Consider the following 19,006-nt stretch of genomic DNA (forward strand, 5'->3'; position numbering starts at 1 on the left):
CTTAGGATCCCCAAATGAAGTTGGAGGACGGCGCTCCTCCGGGGAGATTTGCTTCTCAGGAACAGGTGTGACTGGTAAGACAGGTGCCCAGCCTAAAATCTCCTCCCCACATTTCACACATTGGTGTTTTCTGGGCCGGTGTATGTCAAAGGCAACGTGGAGAAGCAGCGTGGCGCAGTGGAAAGAGCACGGGCTTTGGAGTCAGGGCTCATGAGTTCGAATCCCAGCTCTGCCACTTGTCAGCTGTGTGACTGTGGGCAAGTCACTTAACTTCTCTGTGCCTCAGTTCCCTCATCTGTAAAATGGGGATGAAGACTGTGAGCCCCACGTGGGACAACCTGATTCCCCTGTGTTTACCCCGGCGCTTAGAACAGTGCTCGGCACATAGTAAGCGCTTAACAAATACCAACATTAATTAAAGGCAAGGCCTGTGTTGCCCTTATTGCTTCGGCTGCAGCCGCTCTGGTTTCTGCCTTGTGGTTTCCCGACTTTCTGAGGAGAGCCTCTCCTCCAACCCCAACCTCTGCCCCCTTCTGTGGAAGATACAAAAGAGCAGACCGAACTACTAGCCTCCTTTAATATGTATATAAAATATGTATATGCACATATAGTCCACATATATGTGTATATGTCCATTTACTATTTCTTTGCTTAGCTCCCTCCGCTAGAATATAAGCTCCCTCTGGGCAGGGACTATATTTTGCCCTTCAGCTGTACTTTCCAAGTGTTCAGTACAGCGTGTTGCGTCCAATAGGTGCTCAATACTCATTACTCCTGTCTGCTGAGGGCCGAGATCGAACCTGATCACAAAAAAGGACCCCCCAAGGCCCCTGTGGTATACACCCTACAGCCCCCATCCGGTAGAGACTTGTTTACCAAACAGGCATTCTTGGGATACACTCATCTCCAAACTCTAGTGTCCGGCCAGGAAAACAGCTCGATTCTCCCCTCTCTGGAACTGACTTTTCGGGTCTGGCCAGACCCCGGGATGCTAAACGATATCGTGCAGGAAAATACTGGACTATCTCGGTATAGAAAACTATAACCGTGGATTTTCGCTCCCCAAAGTTGTTTTTAAGAAGGGGAGATTCCTTAGAAGCATAGAATGATAATAATATTCATTCAATAGTATTTATTGAGCGCTTACTATGTGCAGAGCACTGTACTAAGCGCTTGGAATGTACAAATCGGTAACAGATAGAGACAGTCCCTGCCTTTTGACGGGCTGACAGTCTAATCAATCCTGACAACATCAATAATAGTGATAATAATAATGACAGTGCTTATTAAGCACTTACTGTGTGCCGGGCATTCTGCTAAGCTCTGGGATAGATATAAGGCAATTAGGTTGGACCCAGTCCCTGTCCCACAGGAGGCTCACAATCTAAGGTGGGGAGAGAGCAGGTATTAAATCCCCTTTCTGCAGATGAGGAAACTGAGCTCAGAGAAGTGAAGTGACTTGACCAAGCTCATATAGAAGGCAAGCGGCAGAGTGTGATGTAGCGTCCTGGAGGGTTTTGAATGAAAGTGATTTACCAGACTGAGACAAAATGGTGTTTGTGTGCAAAAGAATGTGGGGAAGACTCCTCCTAAGAGAAGCGGAATTGACAAAATACTAAAACAGCAATTCCAATCTAGTGCAGACAAACAGCAACCATGGAAAGTACTGGGAACTGAAGAATTGGAGGAAGCAGTTTTTTGCCACCGCGATGGGTTTTCCCCTGAACTGTCTAGTTCACCAGAAAATGGCGAGATTCCACTTGAGACACAAGTGTATTATTGTACTATGGAATAATGTGTGTTTTTCCCACTGCAAGGGGAAACAGGAAAGGTGTAAGTAGTCTGACCCATTACAAGGTCTTTGCTTAAATGTCGTATCTGGAAAAAAAAAAACGGTGAACCATTAGTAATAAGTCCGTTTGAAAGACGCCTTTCCATCCGTAACATTTCCCTCAGGAAACGCCAAAGAGCAAAACTGTCCCAATCCAACAGGTGAGATCGTTGCCATGAAAGAGAAAGGCTAGGCGAGGAGATGGAGGTGCTCTAGGTTACTGGATCTCTACCTCAATTGCGTCTTTTTTTCTTTTATGGTACCTGTGAAGCGCTTACTGTGCGTCAAACGCTCTTCCAAGTGCTGGGGTAGGTACAAGTTAATTAGGATAGATCCGGTCCCACATGGGGCTTACAGTCTAAGTAATAGTAATAATAATATTTTTAAGTGCTCTGTGCCAAGCATTGTGCTAAACTCTGGGGTCGATACAAGTTAATCAGATCCCCCAGGGGGCTCACAGTCTAAGCAGGAGGGAGAACAGGTATTGAATCCCTATTTTGCAGCTGAAGGAACTGAGGCACAGAGAAGTTAAGTGGCTTACCCAAGGTCACAAAACAGGAGGGTGTCAGAGCAGAGGTTAGAAACCAGTTTCTCTAACTCCTAGGCCCGTGCTCGTCCCACTAAGCCATGCCGCTTCTCTTTCTTCCCCAATGCCTAGCACAGGGCTTTGCACACAGAGCCTGCTTAGTAAATACAACTACTACCGGAAAGCAGAGAATAGGGTTCTGCCATCCATTTTCTGTGCCCCCATAAATGCATCCTTCGACCTCTGTCTCGGCTGGTTCCTTCCCAGAAGTAGAGCCGCTACCATCTTCCCGGATCGGGGAAGTCATAAGGAAAAAGGGTGGGCTTGAACACGTTTGTGGCTGCAAGAAAGCCAGTTCACCTGAACTTTGGTCACCCTAACTAACCAGTTTCCTGAAAAAAAACACATGTGTATATTGGCTAACTGAACAAAATTGGGCCCTGGTCCCAAGTCCTTTAGAATATGGAAGGGGGGGGGGTGCTGAAAAATGCAAATCGGTAAATAAATCAGATCTCCTCCACCCCCGTAGACTTCGTCCTTTGCTGGAAAGGATACCTTACGGCGGGCTGTTGGGGAACTCCAGTTAATGAAGAAATACCTTGCTGCTAAACTAGATGCTTTTATTTTCCACTAAGTCTTTCAGAAGGACTCTTGATGGGAACCAGGGTGGCTTTTACCGTTTCTCGGTGCCAGCAGATTCTGAACTAACTCCCGACGGTTTGCCTGAACCAGAAAATAGGTTTTGAAGTTTATGGCTTTGTCGATGTATTATTAATAATAATATTTCTCAGTTCACTCAGAATGTCCCTGTGGCATTCAAGTAAAACATTACCGCCGTCAACCGAGTATATTTCCAATTCCCTCTGAAAGCGACGCTTGGAAAATGTGTCAGATTCACATTTCAAAAAGTTCGGTGAATCTAAATCCCATTAAGATGTCAAGCTTACTATTAGGGTGTTTTTTTTTTAACCCTTGAGGAAAAACACACAGATCGAATCCCAAAATGTTCCACGCTGGCAATCTATCTGCCAAATAAAAGATCCTTTTGGCCTTATCGAAGGCAGGATGATCTGGTCCCACTGGGTACTCACACCTTCCTGTTTTATGACCTCATCTGTAAAATGGGGATTAATTGTGAGCCTCACGTGAGCCTCAGGTGGGATAACCTAATTACCCTGTATCTACCCCAGCGCTTAGAACAGTGCTCTGCACATGACGCTTAACAACATTACTGTTATTATTACTGTTACTCAAAAACTGGTTGACTCTGGAGGTCAATGTCACTGGCCAGCGTAGCTGCTTCTTTCTGCCTTTCTGCACTGCTGTCAAGGTTCTGGTTAGCCGTGCCCCATTGTGACGTTACAGGCAATAAAGCCACCGGTGGCTGGCACTTCTACTGTGTCTCTCGGTTTTTGGTTTGTGAGGCTTCAGGCCCGTCGACAGTTAGGCGACATTGGATGTGAGAATCCTGGGATCTCAGAGGGGTCATGAGGGGCCAACCCCCTGCCTCTAGCCAGAAATCACTCGGGACAGATGGTTCCTCTCTTTCCTTGAAAGATCTCACCGAGGCAGCCTTGGAAGTTGTTCTCAGAAAGAACCATCTGCACAAGGTTGTTTCTTCTTTGAGGGAATAGATCATGTCAACCAAATCTATTGTTCTGTCCCAGAGAAGAGTACAGTGCTTAGTACAGCGCTCTGCACCCAGTAGGTGTTCGATGATACTAGCGAGTGATTGATGAATCTTAACCCTTACCCAGTGGGAGGCTGTGTGGTCTAGTGGAAAGAGGACGGGAGTCAGAAGGTCTGGGTTCTAATCCCAGCACTGCCGCTTGCCTGCTGAGTGACCTCGGGCAAGTCGCTTTACTTCTCTGTGCTTCAGTTTTGTCTTTTGTAAAATGGACATTAAATCCTTCTCCCTCCAGCTCTGACTGTGGGCCCCATGTGGGACAGGAATGGTGTCCAGTCTGAATAGCTTGTATCTTCCCCAGTGCCTAGTACAATCCCTGGCACGTAGAGATCGCTTAATAAATACCACTTAAAAAACAAAGTGCAGGTTTGCGAGGTGGAAGCTGGGACCCGGATCCGATCCACAGGATGAAGAGATTTAGGGGTGTCCCCCCGGGGCTTAGATTTGGTCCCAGACAGGCCTGGGTACACCTGCACCCTAATTCTGTGTCTCCCCCTCCCTTTCTCAGAATGGGCGGGCTGGTTTATTGGGAAGGGGACGGTCGGGACAGTGAGATAGGTGCTTGGTAATAATGATGGTAATGGAATTTAAGTGCTTACTATATGCCAGGTACTGTACTAAGCGCTGGGGTGGATACAAGCAAATCGGTTTGGACACAGTCCCTATCCTGCAAAGGGCTCGGTGTCTTCATCCCATTTTACAGATGAGGTAACTGAGGCACAGAGAAGTGAAGTGGCCTGCCCAAGGAGTAGACAAGTGGAGGAGCTGGGATGAGAACCCATGACCTGACTGCCAGGCCCGTGTTCTATCCACTATACCATGGGTCAGCGTCCTCTAGGCTATAAGCTTGTTGTGGACAGGGAATGTGTCTGTTATATTGTTATACTGTACTCTCCCAAGTGTTTAGTTCAGTGCTGTGCACCCAGTAAGCTCTCAATCCTTATGACTGACTGACCGAAGGACTGACAGCAGCAGCAGCAGCGCCTGGCTTGACCCGGAATCGACTGGGGCCCACGGCAGGGTGCTTGGCAAACATCCCCAAAAAGACATCAATCGGCCTGTTGCCTCGGGAATCCGGGGGGGTGGGAGCAGAAAGGCAGGAAGACGGTCTTCTCCGTGTTGGAGAGGAAAACATCCCCCCAGACCCGCGTACACCCAGCAGTCCTTGTCAGGGCTTGCAGGCCCTATGAGATCTTGTCTGCAAGTCTCCAGGAGTCAGAAAACAACCTCCAACGCTCATTTACGAGGCTGTTGGTCCGCGGCGTTCCCGACCCACAGTCGCCCTGGGCCACCTATCTGCTTCACCCCGACATGCCTCAGCCTCTCTGGACTTCACTCCGGGTCACCGTGGCTTGTCAGAACTCGGGCTCCGGCTCCCGGCTTTCCGCACGGGTCTCTCGCTATGGCTTCTTTGATGAAAACGTCAGCCTGTCATTAGCCGTGGTCTTGGCCGTCTGCTTCCCCAAACTCCAAATCTGCCAAGGAGGCACTTTCCAGGACTTACCCTATGACGCTATCTAATGATTATGATTTTTTTTTTATCTTCCTCAACTCTGGCGGCAATTCAGGTGATGCTCTGACTTGCCAGAGTTATAAAATGGGCAGAAATCTGCCTGACTAGTGTGGTCACTGCAGCTTTTCATTAGGGGTGGAGCAAGTTGCTGATTGTCCCTGTGAACGGGGTAGAACTCCCGGCAACTGCTGGGCCACAGATCCTGGGAGAGTCAAAGGAAAGACATCCCAGCTCTCCCGCTCCACTCCCACCAGGCCAAGCCGCTCCCCACCCTCGAAACTCCGGTCATCCCCTCCCGCCGGGAAGTCCTCCCTGCACCTCTCCTTCGAGAAGTAACGTGGTCTAGTGGATGGAGCACAGGCCTGGGAGTCAGAAAGACCTGGCTTCTAATCCTGGCTCCGCACTTGTCTTCTGGGTGACCCTGGACAAGTTATTTAACTTCTCTGTGCCTCAGTTCCCTCATCTGTAAAATGGGGGTGAAGACTGTGAGCCCCATGTGAGACAGGGACCGTGTCCAACGTAATTATCTTGGATCTATCCCAGAGCTCAGTATGGTCCTTGGCTCACAGCAGGCGCTTAACAAATACCTCAATTATTATTATTACTATTCTTCCAATCCAGGGCCCTTACCTTTTTCAAACCTTCTAGTCAAAGCGCCCGTCATTCCAGCAGCCGAGCCTTGCAGGGTTCTCAGAACCCTCCTCGAAATGTCTCTGAACTGAGTTGGTCTTGTTTTCTGGAAAGTTTATTGTATTTTCTGGGGTTATTTTAAATGGCATTTGTTAAGCACCTACTATTTGCCAAGCAGCGTTCTAAGCGCTGAGGTAGATAGGAGATAATCAGGTCAGAGGTAGTCCTCCACAGGGCTACCAATCAAGTAGTCATCTCCTGTTGCAAGGAGATGACTTGTGTTTGTTCTTTCCCCCCACATTAGATGGACCCAGAAGCCAGAGTTTGTCTCCTTCCTCCCAGCACCCCATTCAGGGCCACACGTAATAATAATAAAAATAATAAGGGTATTTTTTAAGTATATCCATAGAGTTTTCTTGGTAAAAATACGGAAGTGGTTTATGATTGCCTCCTTCCGCACAGTAAATTTGATATATTACCAGAACAACTACAGACGGAGGGTGGGGCGTTCAGGGAGGGATGTGTCTGTGGCGTCGATACGGGTCCAAGACGACTCGACGGCACAAGACAAGACAATTTGTTAAGTGCTTATTATGTGCCTGGGTGGATACTCCCGGGCTGTCTCCAGTTGACTCCCAAATTGGGGATGCCTAGACACTGAGAAACAGCATGGCGTCCTGTGTAGAACACAAGCCTGGGAGTCACAAGGTCTTGGGTTCTAATTCTGGCCCAGCCATTTTTCTGCTGTGTGACCTCAGAAACATCACTTCACTTCTCTGTGCCTCCCTTACCTCATCTGTAAAATGGGGAGCAAGACTGGGAGCCCCACTTAGGACGGGGACTGTGTCCAACCCAATCTGCTTGTGTCGACCCTAGCGCTTAGTACGGTGCCTGGCACATAGTAAGCACTTAACAAACACCAGAATTACTACTATCATTACTGATTGAGGATCTGCTTTTCTATTCAAGACAGAGGGACTCCTTTATCTTCTCGACCTGGTTTTGAAATCAGGCAGCGGGGTTCAGTGGGTGCTTGCTGAATGCAGAGCACTGTACTAAGCGCTCGGGAGAGGACGGTGGAGTCAGAAGGCAGGATCCCTGCCCTCGGGGAGCTTCGGGTCGAGCAGGGGAGCTTACAATCACAGCGGCCCAACGAACCCACCGAGATGAGATGTGCCGGGAATAGCCCAGTACGTCCTGCTGGAAGAATTCGGGTAATGCTGCCTTCGTGCCTGAAAGGTCAACATACAGTGTTGAAAGTCCAGGAGAGAAACTGCCTCGGGATCCCCCGTGTCTGGAAAAACATTTGAGGCAAAAATGGCTCAACTTCCTATTTTGCCTGAGTCCACGCACGGCACAGGAAAACACAGGTCTAGCAACTCTCTGGTAGAACTCGGTCAGGAAAGAGCCCAGCAGATAATTTCCTTCCGATTCACCAGAAACTGAATATCTGGAAATTCAACAAGGAAGAACACGACAGTTCTAAGTTGCTATGGGCTGTGTCTGAAACAGCACCTTGGTTTCTGCCTGGCGCTTTTCAAACGTCTAAAGCACTTTCTCCTCATCTTATTTGTCCTGCCAACACTCTTGAGAGGAAGGCAGAGGGGGACTGTTCCCATTTTACCGAGGCCCAGAAGGCCTCAGGGACTTGCTGCAGTTCACACAGAGAGGAATGCCCAGAGATCCAACTGTGTGTGATCACGTCCAAGGTTTTTGCCTTATTAAGCGTTTCCTACCTGCTCAGTGATTTTACGGTTTAAAATCTCAATCGATCACACCCAAAAGGCTAGCGAGGCAGAGGCCTGGCACCGTCTCATGACACACCCCAGGAGATGAAGTTTCAATCTCAATGCTGATAAAGGTTCGATCTCCACACAGCAGTATTGCAGTTATTGTTATTCGGCTGAACCTCTACAGGGTCAGTGGGGTGGGTGCCTGACTGCCCCGGGAACCTAAAATTTGTAATAGGAAAGAGTGTTATCCTCTCTTCAGGGCTTTGTTACAAAATGAGATAAGGCACCGGAAATTTGCACCCGACTGATAGTAATCTTCTTGACCCACTTTGCTATTTCCGTATTATATCTTACTGTCAGTCTCCCCCTGTAGACTGTAAATTTCTCGTGGGCAGGATCACACCTACCAACTCTGTTGTTTTCTCCTCTCCCAAGCGTTTAGTACAGTGCTCCGTGCACAGTTAGCACTCAGTAAATTCCACCCGACTGGCTGATGGGATGCCCTGAGCCTTGCCTGGGTGAGGAAATGAGGGGACGAGACCGCAGTGTAGCCACTGGACCTAATAAATTAGTGGTAACTGGGGAGCCTGCTGATGGCCGGATAAGAAGAGTCACAGACTCACCTGGATTAATTTTGGAATAACAGGATGTTTGGCTATCCAAAACAGCGATTAAATCAGTCTTCTGCAATGAAAGCTAGGAGAGTGGGGGGGGGAGTTTGCGACACTGTATCCTTACTGACGTGATTCTGACCACTCGAACACAGGGCGTCCCAAATCTCTCATCTCTCTGCTTGGCTCGGCCGGGAACCCTACTCGGCTCCATCCAGAGGGCTTGGCCTCGATAAAGGCTGCCTCCACGGGTAGGCCTTCCGTGATCCCGACTCAAGAGCCTGACGTGAGGGAGAAAATGCCATACAAGGTGGCCCGCTACTGGCGCCTGGCTAGTTAAAAATATCCATGCACACTCCCTACGTGACCACACGTTTATAGTTGCCGTTGGCTTGGAGAGCTCTGCGGGGGAAAGAGTTGATGATTTTTCTAGTGAGTGCTCACTATGTGCTTACTTGAGAAGCATACTGGCCAAGTGGAGAGAGCCTGGGCTTGGGAGTCAGAGGACCTGGGTTCTAATCCTATCTTGGGCAAGTCACTTAACTTCTCTGTGCCTTAGTTCTCCTGTTCTCCCTCCTACTTATACTCTGATCCCCACGCAGGACAGAAGACTGGTGTTCAACCTAATTAACTTGTATCTACCTCAGTGCTTAGAATAGTGTTTGACACACTTTTAAAAAAAGCACTGAGGTAGATAGAAGACTGTCTATCTTCTCCCCATTTTTTGGATGAGGAAACTGACACCCAGAGAGGTTATGTAAGTTGCCCACAAATATTGCCTATATCCACAGGCGGTCACTAAAGACAATCAATCAGTCAATAGGTGGTATTTATTGAGTGCTTACTATGTGCAGAGCACTGTACTAAGCACTTGGGAAAGTATAACACAATGGAGATGGAAGATGCGATCCGTTCCCACAAGGAGTTTACAGTCTACAGAAGCTATACAACAAAGCCAAAAAACAAAACAAAATTCTTTTGAAGGACAAATGATGCTGGCCAAACACAGAACCCCCACAACTATTCTGCAGCCGAGCTCTTTCCGCCCGGAGGCTCCTTGGAAAACATTCGGAAAGCTTTCAGAAATGCCGACTGCCGTAAGAGGAATGCCATCCCTGGCCAGCCTCACCAAAGATGACTACATTTTTAATCTCGCCCCACACACGCTGCCCCCGTTGAAGCAGAGCTTTGACAGCTCGCCTGGCTGGCTTTTAACGGGAAGAGACTCACCCAGATTTGCCCCTGTAGAAAAGAATGCCTGCCACAGTTTCTTCCTTGGAAAAACCATGACTTCAGTCCATGGATCATATTCTCTTGCTTTTTGAAATAAAGACGCCCCCAAGCCAGCTCACTAATCTGGAAATTCCAGCCATGGCTCAGTTGGGGAAGGTCACCTACGAAGCCGTTTACTGCTGTGGGGAAAGGGAAGGGGTTACCGGCATTGTCTTGAAGGTCAGGTTGGAGATCGTCACCAGATTCCAACCCCAACTTCACCCGGGGTTTGCGGGAGAAGAGAGTGATGCATTTCTGTCGTAATGTGCTGGCTCTCTTCTAGGTCCGGGGAAAAAGGTTTTTGGTGCTTTATCAACAATGAGTCTTTCCATTTGTATCTACCAACTCTGGGGTGTTGCACTCTTCCGAGCGCGTGGTAGAGTGCTTGCCCACAGTAAGCGCTCAGTAAATACTACAGATTGATTGATCATAAGGACCAAATCATTCTCAAAACCCACCTCCTCTCATTAATTTCCTCCTTGCCAAGGCAGTCTGAGAGCACTTCAGTATACAAACCCATTCCTAACACTTTGGTTCATTTAAACTTTTTACTTATCCATTTCCTGTTGTCCCATTGTTCACTCTTCTCTTGCCGCTATTTGTGACTAATTTGGACTTTTCTGCCTTGTCCATTAAATTCTAAGCTTCCTGGACCGTGGTTTTTGTTTTTGGCATGCTCTCAATCAGTGGATTAACTTTGTGTTATTGTGTTCAGAGCAGTGTAATAATAATGATCATAACAATCATAATCATTGATAACGTTGGTGTGCGTTAACCGCTTACTATGTGTACTGAGCACTACGGTAGAAAGAAGATAATATGGTCAGACACAGTCCTCACTCTTAATCAGGCTCACAGTCTAAGCAGAAGGGGGGGAACGGGCATTAAATCTCCATTTTATTGATGAGAAAAATACTGAGGCTCAGAGAAATGATGTGACTCGCCCAAGGTCACACAGCAGGTTGGGGGCAGAGCTGGTAGTAGAATGCAGGTCCTCTGACTTCCCGGTCCATACTCTTTGAAAAGCAGTGTGGTCTAGTGGATAGAGCAAGGGCCTGGGAGACCAGCTTCACCACTTGCCCGCTGTCTGATCTTGGGCAGAATACTTGACTTCCCCGGGCTTTGGTGTCCTCATCTGTTTAACAGGGATCCAATATTTTGTCCTCTTTCCTCCCCCTTTAGACTGTGAGCCCCATGTGGGCCATTTGATTGTTTTGAATACACTCTAGTTCTTTGCACAGTGTTTGGCAAAGAGTAAGTGCTTCCCAACATCATATTAATTTTTATATTATTATGTATTGGTTTAGATCAAAATTCTGAAAACTGCAATCCCAGAATACTACAGACATATACTCTCCTACTTTCTACATGGCATTTTCATTGGGTTATACGTTAACCGCTTTAAATGATGAACCAACAAGACAGCAAAAACTCTCTTCCCCCATCTGAGGAAAGGTTTCAAAATCATCTTCAGGTCAAGCGATGTCTCAGCCCTTGACAGATCTTTATTTCACCTCCTCATCTTCTCACACCTGAACTGGATCTTCTCAAGTGTCACGGCAACACTGTGAAGTCCCCAAAACCCTTCTACAACTGAACAGTAGTCAGATCCTGGACCAATAGACACTTTTCCCCACATACAGAAGAACTCCCTCTTGCAAAATCCCCCCCTGAACCTCAAAAAAGAGGAGCCAGGACTTCCCATTTTTACTACTGATTCTATCGGAGTCAATAAATGCATCTCAGTGTCAATAAGTGCATCTCAGTCGTGACAGAGTAGCAGGTGGGGCATTCTGAAGAAACCCAGAAGAGGAAACTCCCCCACAAAAGGATGCCATGTATAAAAATCAGATTGCTGACCGGCGATGAAGACAAAGAGAAAAGGAAATGAGGGCTCTGCCCCACAGTGTATGCCAGTTTCGTCTCAAGAACAGAAAAAAAAAAAAGGTCCAGCAAGAAACTGCATCTCTACTTGTTATGCCACATGATTTGCAGCTCATAAAATCATGGAAAGTCACACTGTTTCCTGATAGCGGCCAGCTTACGCCGGTCCCTGAAATACTTCTGACTAATTCATTCCACGGAGAAGTTTTCCATAAGTGATTCATAACCGTATCCGACTTCCCTCCTTGCCGGGAACAGTTCTGAGGGAGACCATTCCTTGTATCGATGGGGAGATGAGACAGTCCAGAGTCCTCAGTTACTTTGTAAACTGCCCCCTCCTTCCCCCAAGTAGATTCCATTCAGTGTCAGCGTCTCAGGGGGATTCATCGTATCAGGTCTCAAAGGGAACGCAACTCTGTTGTATTATACTCTCCGAAGCGCTCCGTACAGTGCTCTGCACATGGTAAGCGTGCAATAGATACCATGAATTGAGTGACTGGTGGGTTAATGAAGCCTTCTGGATTTTCTAAACGAGTCATGGATTCCTGCAGGCCACCATCTTTGAAGCTGGGCATGGGACACGGCCTCCCTGGCCACTGTGGTGGCATATTGTGGAAAGGAGGGACCGGAGTCCCTCAGTTCCTGAGCTGTTTCTCCGGGGGTCAATTCTACATTCCCTTCTCCGGGTCCCTGTAGCCAGTCAGAGTCTCAGAGGGGCGACTTCAGTTTCCAGAGGTGCCCGGGTGCCACCCATGGGGAGCTTGGGCACTGGGAGTTGCCCCCTCAACGCCAGCCGCAGAAACAAGGCGGAATCGAACGCTGGACGATCACGGGTCTGGGGGCGGCGAGTCACGAGGTTCGGGATGGGTCTTCTGGGCCTGTGACCCCTTAGCTTTATCTGTCAAATCTCCCTAAATGAGGGATTTTTTTCCAAACTGGAAATGAGATCACAAGAAACCCCTTCGGAGGAAATAATCTTGGGAGACAAATGAGCGATGTTGCCAGTTCAGTAGTGAAAACTAATGAGCTCCATTCATAACTGGATTTTCTGACTAAGACCTAGAGGGGTATATTGGGTACAAGCAGATGTTTTAGAGGTTCAGTTGGGCTGAACCCACTCCGATTTCATTTAATTTAAAAATAAAAAAAAAGGTTGAGAGAAACCGCCCAGATCAGCATGCTATATTGAAGTTGGAAAGAAACATTTTAACCTCTCATAGATTTTTCCAATGCCACCCTCTCCACGCCCCAGCTCTCTCTGCTCCCCTGTAACAGTAGACTTCCCTTTTCCTAGGTGGCTTTCTTAAAGTTCTTGTTTCTGGCTTCCTGTGTGAAGTGAAAATCAGTCAAAATAGACGTAGGGGCTGATGAGGAGGTGAAGGGTCATAAGGCGTCTTGGAAGGGATGGACGGTAGGGGTGGACCCTCCCTCAGCCACAAGACGTTTCAAAGTGCTCCAGGTTAGGTTTGAGCCAAGGTGGAGCCGAGGCTTCTGGGGGGAAAGGCTGAGGATCGGTAAAGGACTCTAGAACAAGAGCAGAATCTATCTTCTTAACATTACCCAAGAGCCTGGCGGGAGGTTGCTTTATTCAGTGATTAACCCTTTGGATGGCAGTCAGTCGTATTTATTGAGCACTTATTATGTGCAGAGCCCTGTACTAAGCACTTGGGAGAGTACAGTGTAACAGAGCTGGTAGACACATCCCTTACCTACAGTGAGTTTACAGTCTAATGGGGGAAGACACACACACACACACACATATATATATATATATATATATATATATATATATAAATTATGGATATGGACGTAAATGCTGAGGGACTGAGGGAGGCGTGAATAAAGGATGCAAATCCAAGCTCAAGGGTGATGCAGAAGGGAGTGGGGGAAGAGGAAATGAGGGCCTAGTCAGGGAAGGTGGGGAGAGTCACTGTCTGTTGGATCTGAAGGGGGAGGGTGTTCCAGACCACAGGCAGGACGTGGACGAGAGGTTGGCAGCAAGATAAATGAAATCAAGGTACAGTGAGGAGGTTGGCATTAGAGGAGTGAAGTGTGTGGGCTGGGTTGTAATAGGAAAGCAATGAGGTAAGGCAGGAGGGGGCGAGGTGGCTTCAACAATACACTCTTGAAAAATGTCAGTTTTCAACGTGTTCAGTCAGTATGGTCAAGTGAAGAACAAGCACTGAGAAACATATATATGAATTTAGAAGAATATATGGTAGTCCCATTGGAAGACTTCTGCATCATCTGTGCGCTTCGATCTGTGACCTTTGTACATTTGATATTCACCCTACTCTCAACCTCACAGCACTTATGTACATTTCCCTAAATTATATATTATAAATTATTTATATTAATGCCTGTCACCCCCTCTAGACTGTAAACTCGTTATGGGCGGAGAACACGCCTGCTAACTCAGTCGTATTGTACCCAGCGCTTAGAACAGCACTTGGCACATAGTAAGCACTAAACAAATACCAAAATTTTTATTATTACTCTCCCAAGCACTTAGTACAGTGGTCTGCATGGAGTAAGTGCTCAGTAAATACCACCGATTCATTGACTGGTGACTTCTGAACTTCAGCTGAAAAATCCCAACCAATGTCAAGATGTGTTAATATTTCATGAAGAGCAAAGGGGATTCCAATGAGTACGTTTTTACTGCATGGCTGCTGCTAAAAGTTTAATGGGTTGATGGCCCTGACAGTTCTTTAACTTCACCTTGTTCACAACCTCAGATTTTAGGACTGCAAACTTAGTCCCTCACTGAAAGAACTCACTGTTCTTTCTTTTCCTTCTACCTCGGACTCCTCTAGGGTCTTTGCTTCCAAGGCCGTCAAAGCCCACTCACCTCCATAATCAATGCTCAGCTTTCTCCAAGGGGATCATCTGCTTTGGGGCATGATCTACTGCAAATGCTCCAGCTTCCCGAACCTCCCTTTCCACGCGCTTCCACCATGCTCGGACCAGACCAAAAGGGTAGACACGGACGGAAGCCGGAAATGCCCGACCCCCCCCCCCCCCCCCCCCCACCTTTGCAGACCTGGAAGCAAAAGGAGGAAGTTACATTACGTATGTCTCGGAGCCGATGTAACATCAGTGACGTCATAAGGACACACGCCGAAGTTCTTCGCTGAAACCCTCTGCACCTTGAGCAAGTCACGGGGGAGGGAGGGGTCGCCCCAGACCCTTCTCCTATGTACCCCACCATGGCCCTGCAAGCACGGTTGCTGTTTCGGCCTCGGGACGGATGAAGCCTGGATGATTTAACTACGAGAACCAGACACAAAGACACCCAGTGCCTTATCCGAGTCGTGTGGCACCTGATTATCTTGTATCTACCCCAGCGCTTAATACAGTGCTTGGCATATAGTAATGGCTTAACAAATACCACTGTTATTACTATTACTATCATTAAGTGATAGGAGAGGGAGTTTCATGGGGAAGGAGGTGAGTACTAGGCAGATGCCGCAGAGTCGAGAGCCAGGGATCGTAACAGGATTTTCTGGGAAAGAACCAAGGCCTTGAGCTGAGCTGCAGTGGGGAAGAAAGAGAGGTCAGAGGAAGCCGGGTGAATTGTCTGAAAACTCATAACAGGGTCCTAGGCCAGGAAGCGGGGGAAATAAGAAACATTTTCCAGATCAACCAAGTACAGTTCAAGAGCTTAAAATAATCTCAATGATTCATGGCTTAGAATGCCTTTACGGGACCAACTCTCATTCTCCCTATTTGTCTCTGAATAATGGGCAGGACAGAAGAACATGTTCAGACCAGTATCTTAATATAGACCCCCGCAGTGAGTCTAGTTACACTTTCCCTGCCAGGTTGTTTTTATAACATTCTCAGGCAAGGCGGAAGATAAGGGACATGCTGGAAATTTCACTGCCGTGGCCAACTAGGTTCAGAGACCTGAGCGTTATCGACGGCCTTCAACATTTCCCAACGTGTCCCTGTTCTTTTAGCTACCCCCTAGTAATTTACATTAGAAAAAAGAAAATGGTATTTGTTAAATGCTTACTATGTGCCGGGCACTGTTCTAAGCACTGGGGTGGATACAAGGTAATCAGGTTGGACACAGAACCTGTCCCACGAGGAGCTCACAGTCTTCGTGGGTTCTAATCCCGGCTCCGTCGTTTGTCAGCTGTGTGACTTTGGTCAAGTCACTTAACTTCTCTGTGCCTCAGTTACCTCATCTGGAAAATGGGCCTGGTGAGGGGCAGGGAGATTTTTGGGGAGCTCATGCCTGATAGTGTCAATTTTGTCAAGGAAGTAGGCGGCTATGTCTTGGGGGCAAGTGATGGGGGAGGTGAGGGAACAGGGAGGCTGAGGAGGGAATTAAATGTCTGGAACAACTGGAAAGGGCGATGGGCAAGGGTGTCAATAAGTGTGAAGAAACAGCTTTGCTGGGCAGAGGAGGGGGCAGAGTTAAAGCATCCAAGGATAAACTTGCAGTGAATGAAATGGGCCTGATATCTAGATTTCTGCCAGCAGCGCTCTGCGGCTCGAGCACAGGAGGAAAGGAGGCGGAATGTAGAGGCGATCCAGGGCTGAGGGTTGGTGGTACTGAGGTCTCCTACCTCCACCTTTCTGTGTCGACCTGTGTGCGTATCTTTCCTCTTTCTCCCATCATAAGATCAGTCGGCCCCTTCAAGGGCAAGGACCATGTGTCTTCTTGCCTGCCTGCTTTCAGCCCTCAGCCTGGGGATTTGGGAAGACTGGATGGATGACCGTTGGATGCCATCAGGGAAGAAAGAGTTTGGGGGAAGTTTACGCTTACAATTTTCCAGCCAGTGGCTCCTAAATCCACCTTCCCGCTGTTCTTCCTGCCAAAGGCCCAAACGCGAGGACCTTCCCCTCTCCCCTCCATCTTTGACCCTTGGAGCTGAATGGCCCTTGTCCTCAGTAGGTCCCCCTCTCCGGCCTCCCCGGCTGGACCCCGTCAGCGAGAAGCAAAAGACGATCACCGTCTGGCTTCGCCCACCCGCGGAAACCGCAGAGGGGGCCCGATGGAGCCCCTCCCTCTGACTTCAAGAGAAGCAGCAAAAGAAGAACACTTCTTCTTCTTCTTGGCTTCCTGGTTCCCGTAGGTTTGGCAGAACCTGGGAAACTTTCGAAAGCAAAGTGGCAAGACTATTAAAATAATCGTGTTGATAAATTTATTCCAAATCCGCTGACAGCGTCCGGCCATCAGCCTAACGGGAACTGCCTTTACAAAACAGACTTTAGCCCCCAAAGGAGAATTTATGATTTTTTTGCGGGGGGAAAGGGGGGAGTTTAGAACAGATGAAAACAAGGGGGTTATGATGGAAACTCTTTTGCAACCCCTTAATAATTAAAATATTTAGCACAGCATATTTGGAAAGGGCCAGTGCAGTATCCTGAAGAAAAATATGGTTGAAATGACAACAAAAGGAAAAGAGTGTGTTAAAAATCTAAGACATTAAGGTTATTACACAAAGACGTCAGAAATACGGAACGTCTGTTTATGGAACACAATGAAATTGTGGGGGTGGCAGAGGGGGAGCTGGTGGAGAAATAAAGGAACAAGAAGAATAATGGTTGTTTTCCTAGAGACAGTGGTCAGAAAAGTGGCTTTGTCTATATTTTAAGACCCAGTAACTGAAAATCCATTCAACACAGGATCGACTTGCTGCATATTAATCCTTTCCAGGTTGAGTCCTTCTATAGCAGGAAACTCACAGTTCAAGGGCCCACTTTTATCATCTTTATTTTTAGGACCGAAAAAAAAAAAATCATCCAGAGAGTCGGCCTGCTTTTCGTCCGGGGCAGAACTATTTCTAGTGCAGTGGACGGTGCTGTACGAGATTCTTCCTCCCTTTGTTTTTGGGTGTCATTTGAGAAGCAGCGTGGCTTAGTGGAGAGAGCACGGGCTGAGGAGTCAGAGGTCGTGGGTTCTAATCCCGGATCCGCCACTTGTCAGCTGTGTGACTTTGGGCAAGTCACAACTTCCCGGTGCCTCAGTTACCTCATCTGTAAAATGGGGATTAAGACTGTGAGCCCCACTTGGGACAACCTGATAACCTTGTATCTCCCCCAGTGCTCAGAACAGTGCTTGGCGCATAGTAAGCGCTTAACAAATATCATCATTATTATTATTGGGAAAGGCCTGGACGTCAACCAGAGCGACTGACTTTTTCTTCGTGGATTGAACGCTTCCCCCTCTAGAACGTAAGCTCATTTTGGTCAGGGAATGTGTGTTTATTGTTATATTGTACTCTCCCAAGTGCTTAGGACAGTAAGCGCTCAGTAAGTATGATCAAATGAATGCATTCACCCACCCTTCTCCATCAGGTCGTTTTGCATTATGGGGAGGGCGAGACCCCGACGAGGTTTCCCCTCATGCTCTCAAAACATCTGCCACACCACTCGGAAAAACTCCCGTAGAGGAAGGACGAGCCGAACACTGGGGAAAGATGGAGGGACGGGAGCGGACCCAAAAGTATCTGTCTCCTCTGCTTGAGGTGGGGGCTCGTTATTTTTCCAGTTCACTAACCGTCTGGGGTCCCAAACGCTTCGAAGGTTAAAATTCCCGGGCTCTCTCCTGCCTCGGACCCTGTGCGGAGATGGCTCGCTGAAAGCTCAGCCGCTTCCACTCTGGGATCACGTGACCGAGGACCATCCCTCAAGAAGAATCTCTAAGGAGGCCACTGAGAGGGTCCACAACCCCAACGGTGGGGGCTTCCGCAGGCGCTCGTTAGCTCAGACGGCATCAGTTTCGTCGTGCTACTTATTTTAATGGAAACGTAAGCCCCCCTGTCTTTTCCCCGCTCCCCCGGCCTTCTCAAGCCCCTTTTTCCAGAGGCTCCCAAGTTTCAGCGGGGCAGCCAAAAGGAACGTGCTCCTTTCTGTGAGACCCAAGCCTGTGCCCCAAAGAAAGCCAAGGGCCAGACACCACCTTCATTCTGTCGTCCTTCTCCAAAGGTGACGCGGACCGCCGGGCCTTCGGCGGGACGCGGGCCCGACTCGACCGCCGGGTGGACAGTTTCCCCCAAACCCACAGCGTGTTGTCATCATCAGGGCTCCGCTCATTTGGATTGACCGTTTTCTTTGACTGACCCCAAACAATGACAACACAGAAGCGATGGACCGTGAGAAGCTGGGGTTCTGACAGAAGTAAAGCCTCTTTCTTGGGTTTGAACAACAACAATGATAATAATAATAATGGTATTTGTTAAGCCCTGACTAAAAATTATGGTATGGTATTTGTTAATAATTATGGTATCTGTTAAGCACTTACTGTCTGCCAGTCATTGTACTAAGCGCTGGGGTGGATACAAGCTAATCGGGTTGGACACGGT

General features: G+C 48.0%; 1 protein-coding gene across 2 annotated transcripts in view; it reads right to left on the minus strand.

Annotated features, from left to right (window-relative positions):
• Positions 1-19,006, minus strand: part of RCAN1 (regulator of calcineurin 1) — a 63,217-nt gene that overhangs the window by 18,521 nt on the left and 25,690 nt on the right. Inside the window, exon 1 of one of the 2 annotated variants that reach the window (XM_029082662.2) lies at positions 14,539-14,641. The exons of the other annotated variant lie outside the window; for it this stretch is intronic. Within the exon in view, the coding sequence (XP_028938495.1) occupies positions 14,539-14,544 (6 nt within the window). The 5' untranslated portion in view covers positions 14,545-14,641. Of the gene's footprint in view, positions 1-14,538; positions 14,642-19,006 lie in introns of those variants that run through there. 2 annotated transcript variants of the gene reach the window in all.

Source organism: Ornithorhynchus anatinus, chromosome 17 (genome assembly GCF_004115215.2).
Source record: "Ornithorhynchus anatinus isolate Pmale09 chromosome 17, mOrnAna1.pri.v4, whole genome shotgun sequence".
Lineage (NCBI taxonomy): Eukaryota > Metazoa > Chordata > Mammalia > Monotremata > Ornithorhynchidae > Ornithorhynchus > Ornithorhynchus anatinus.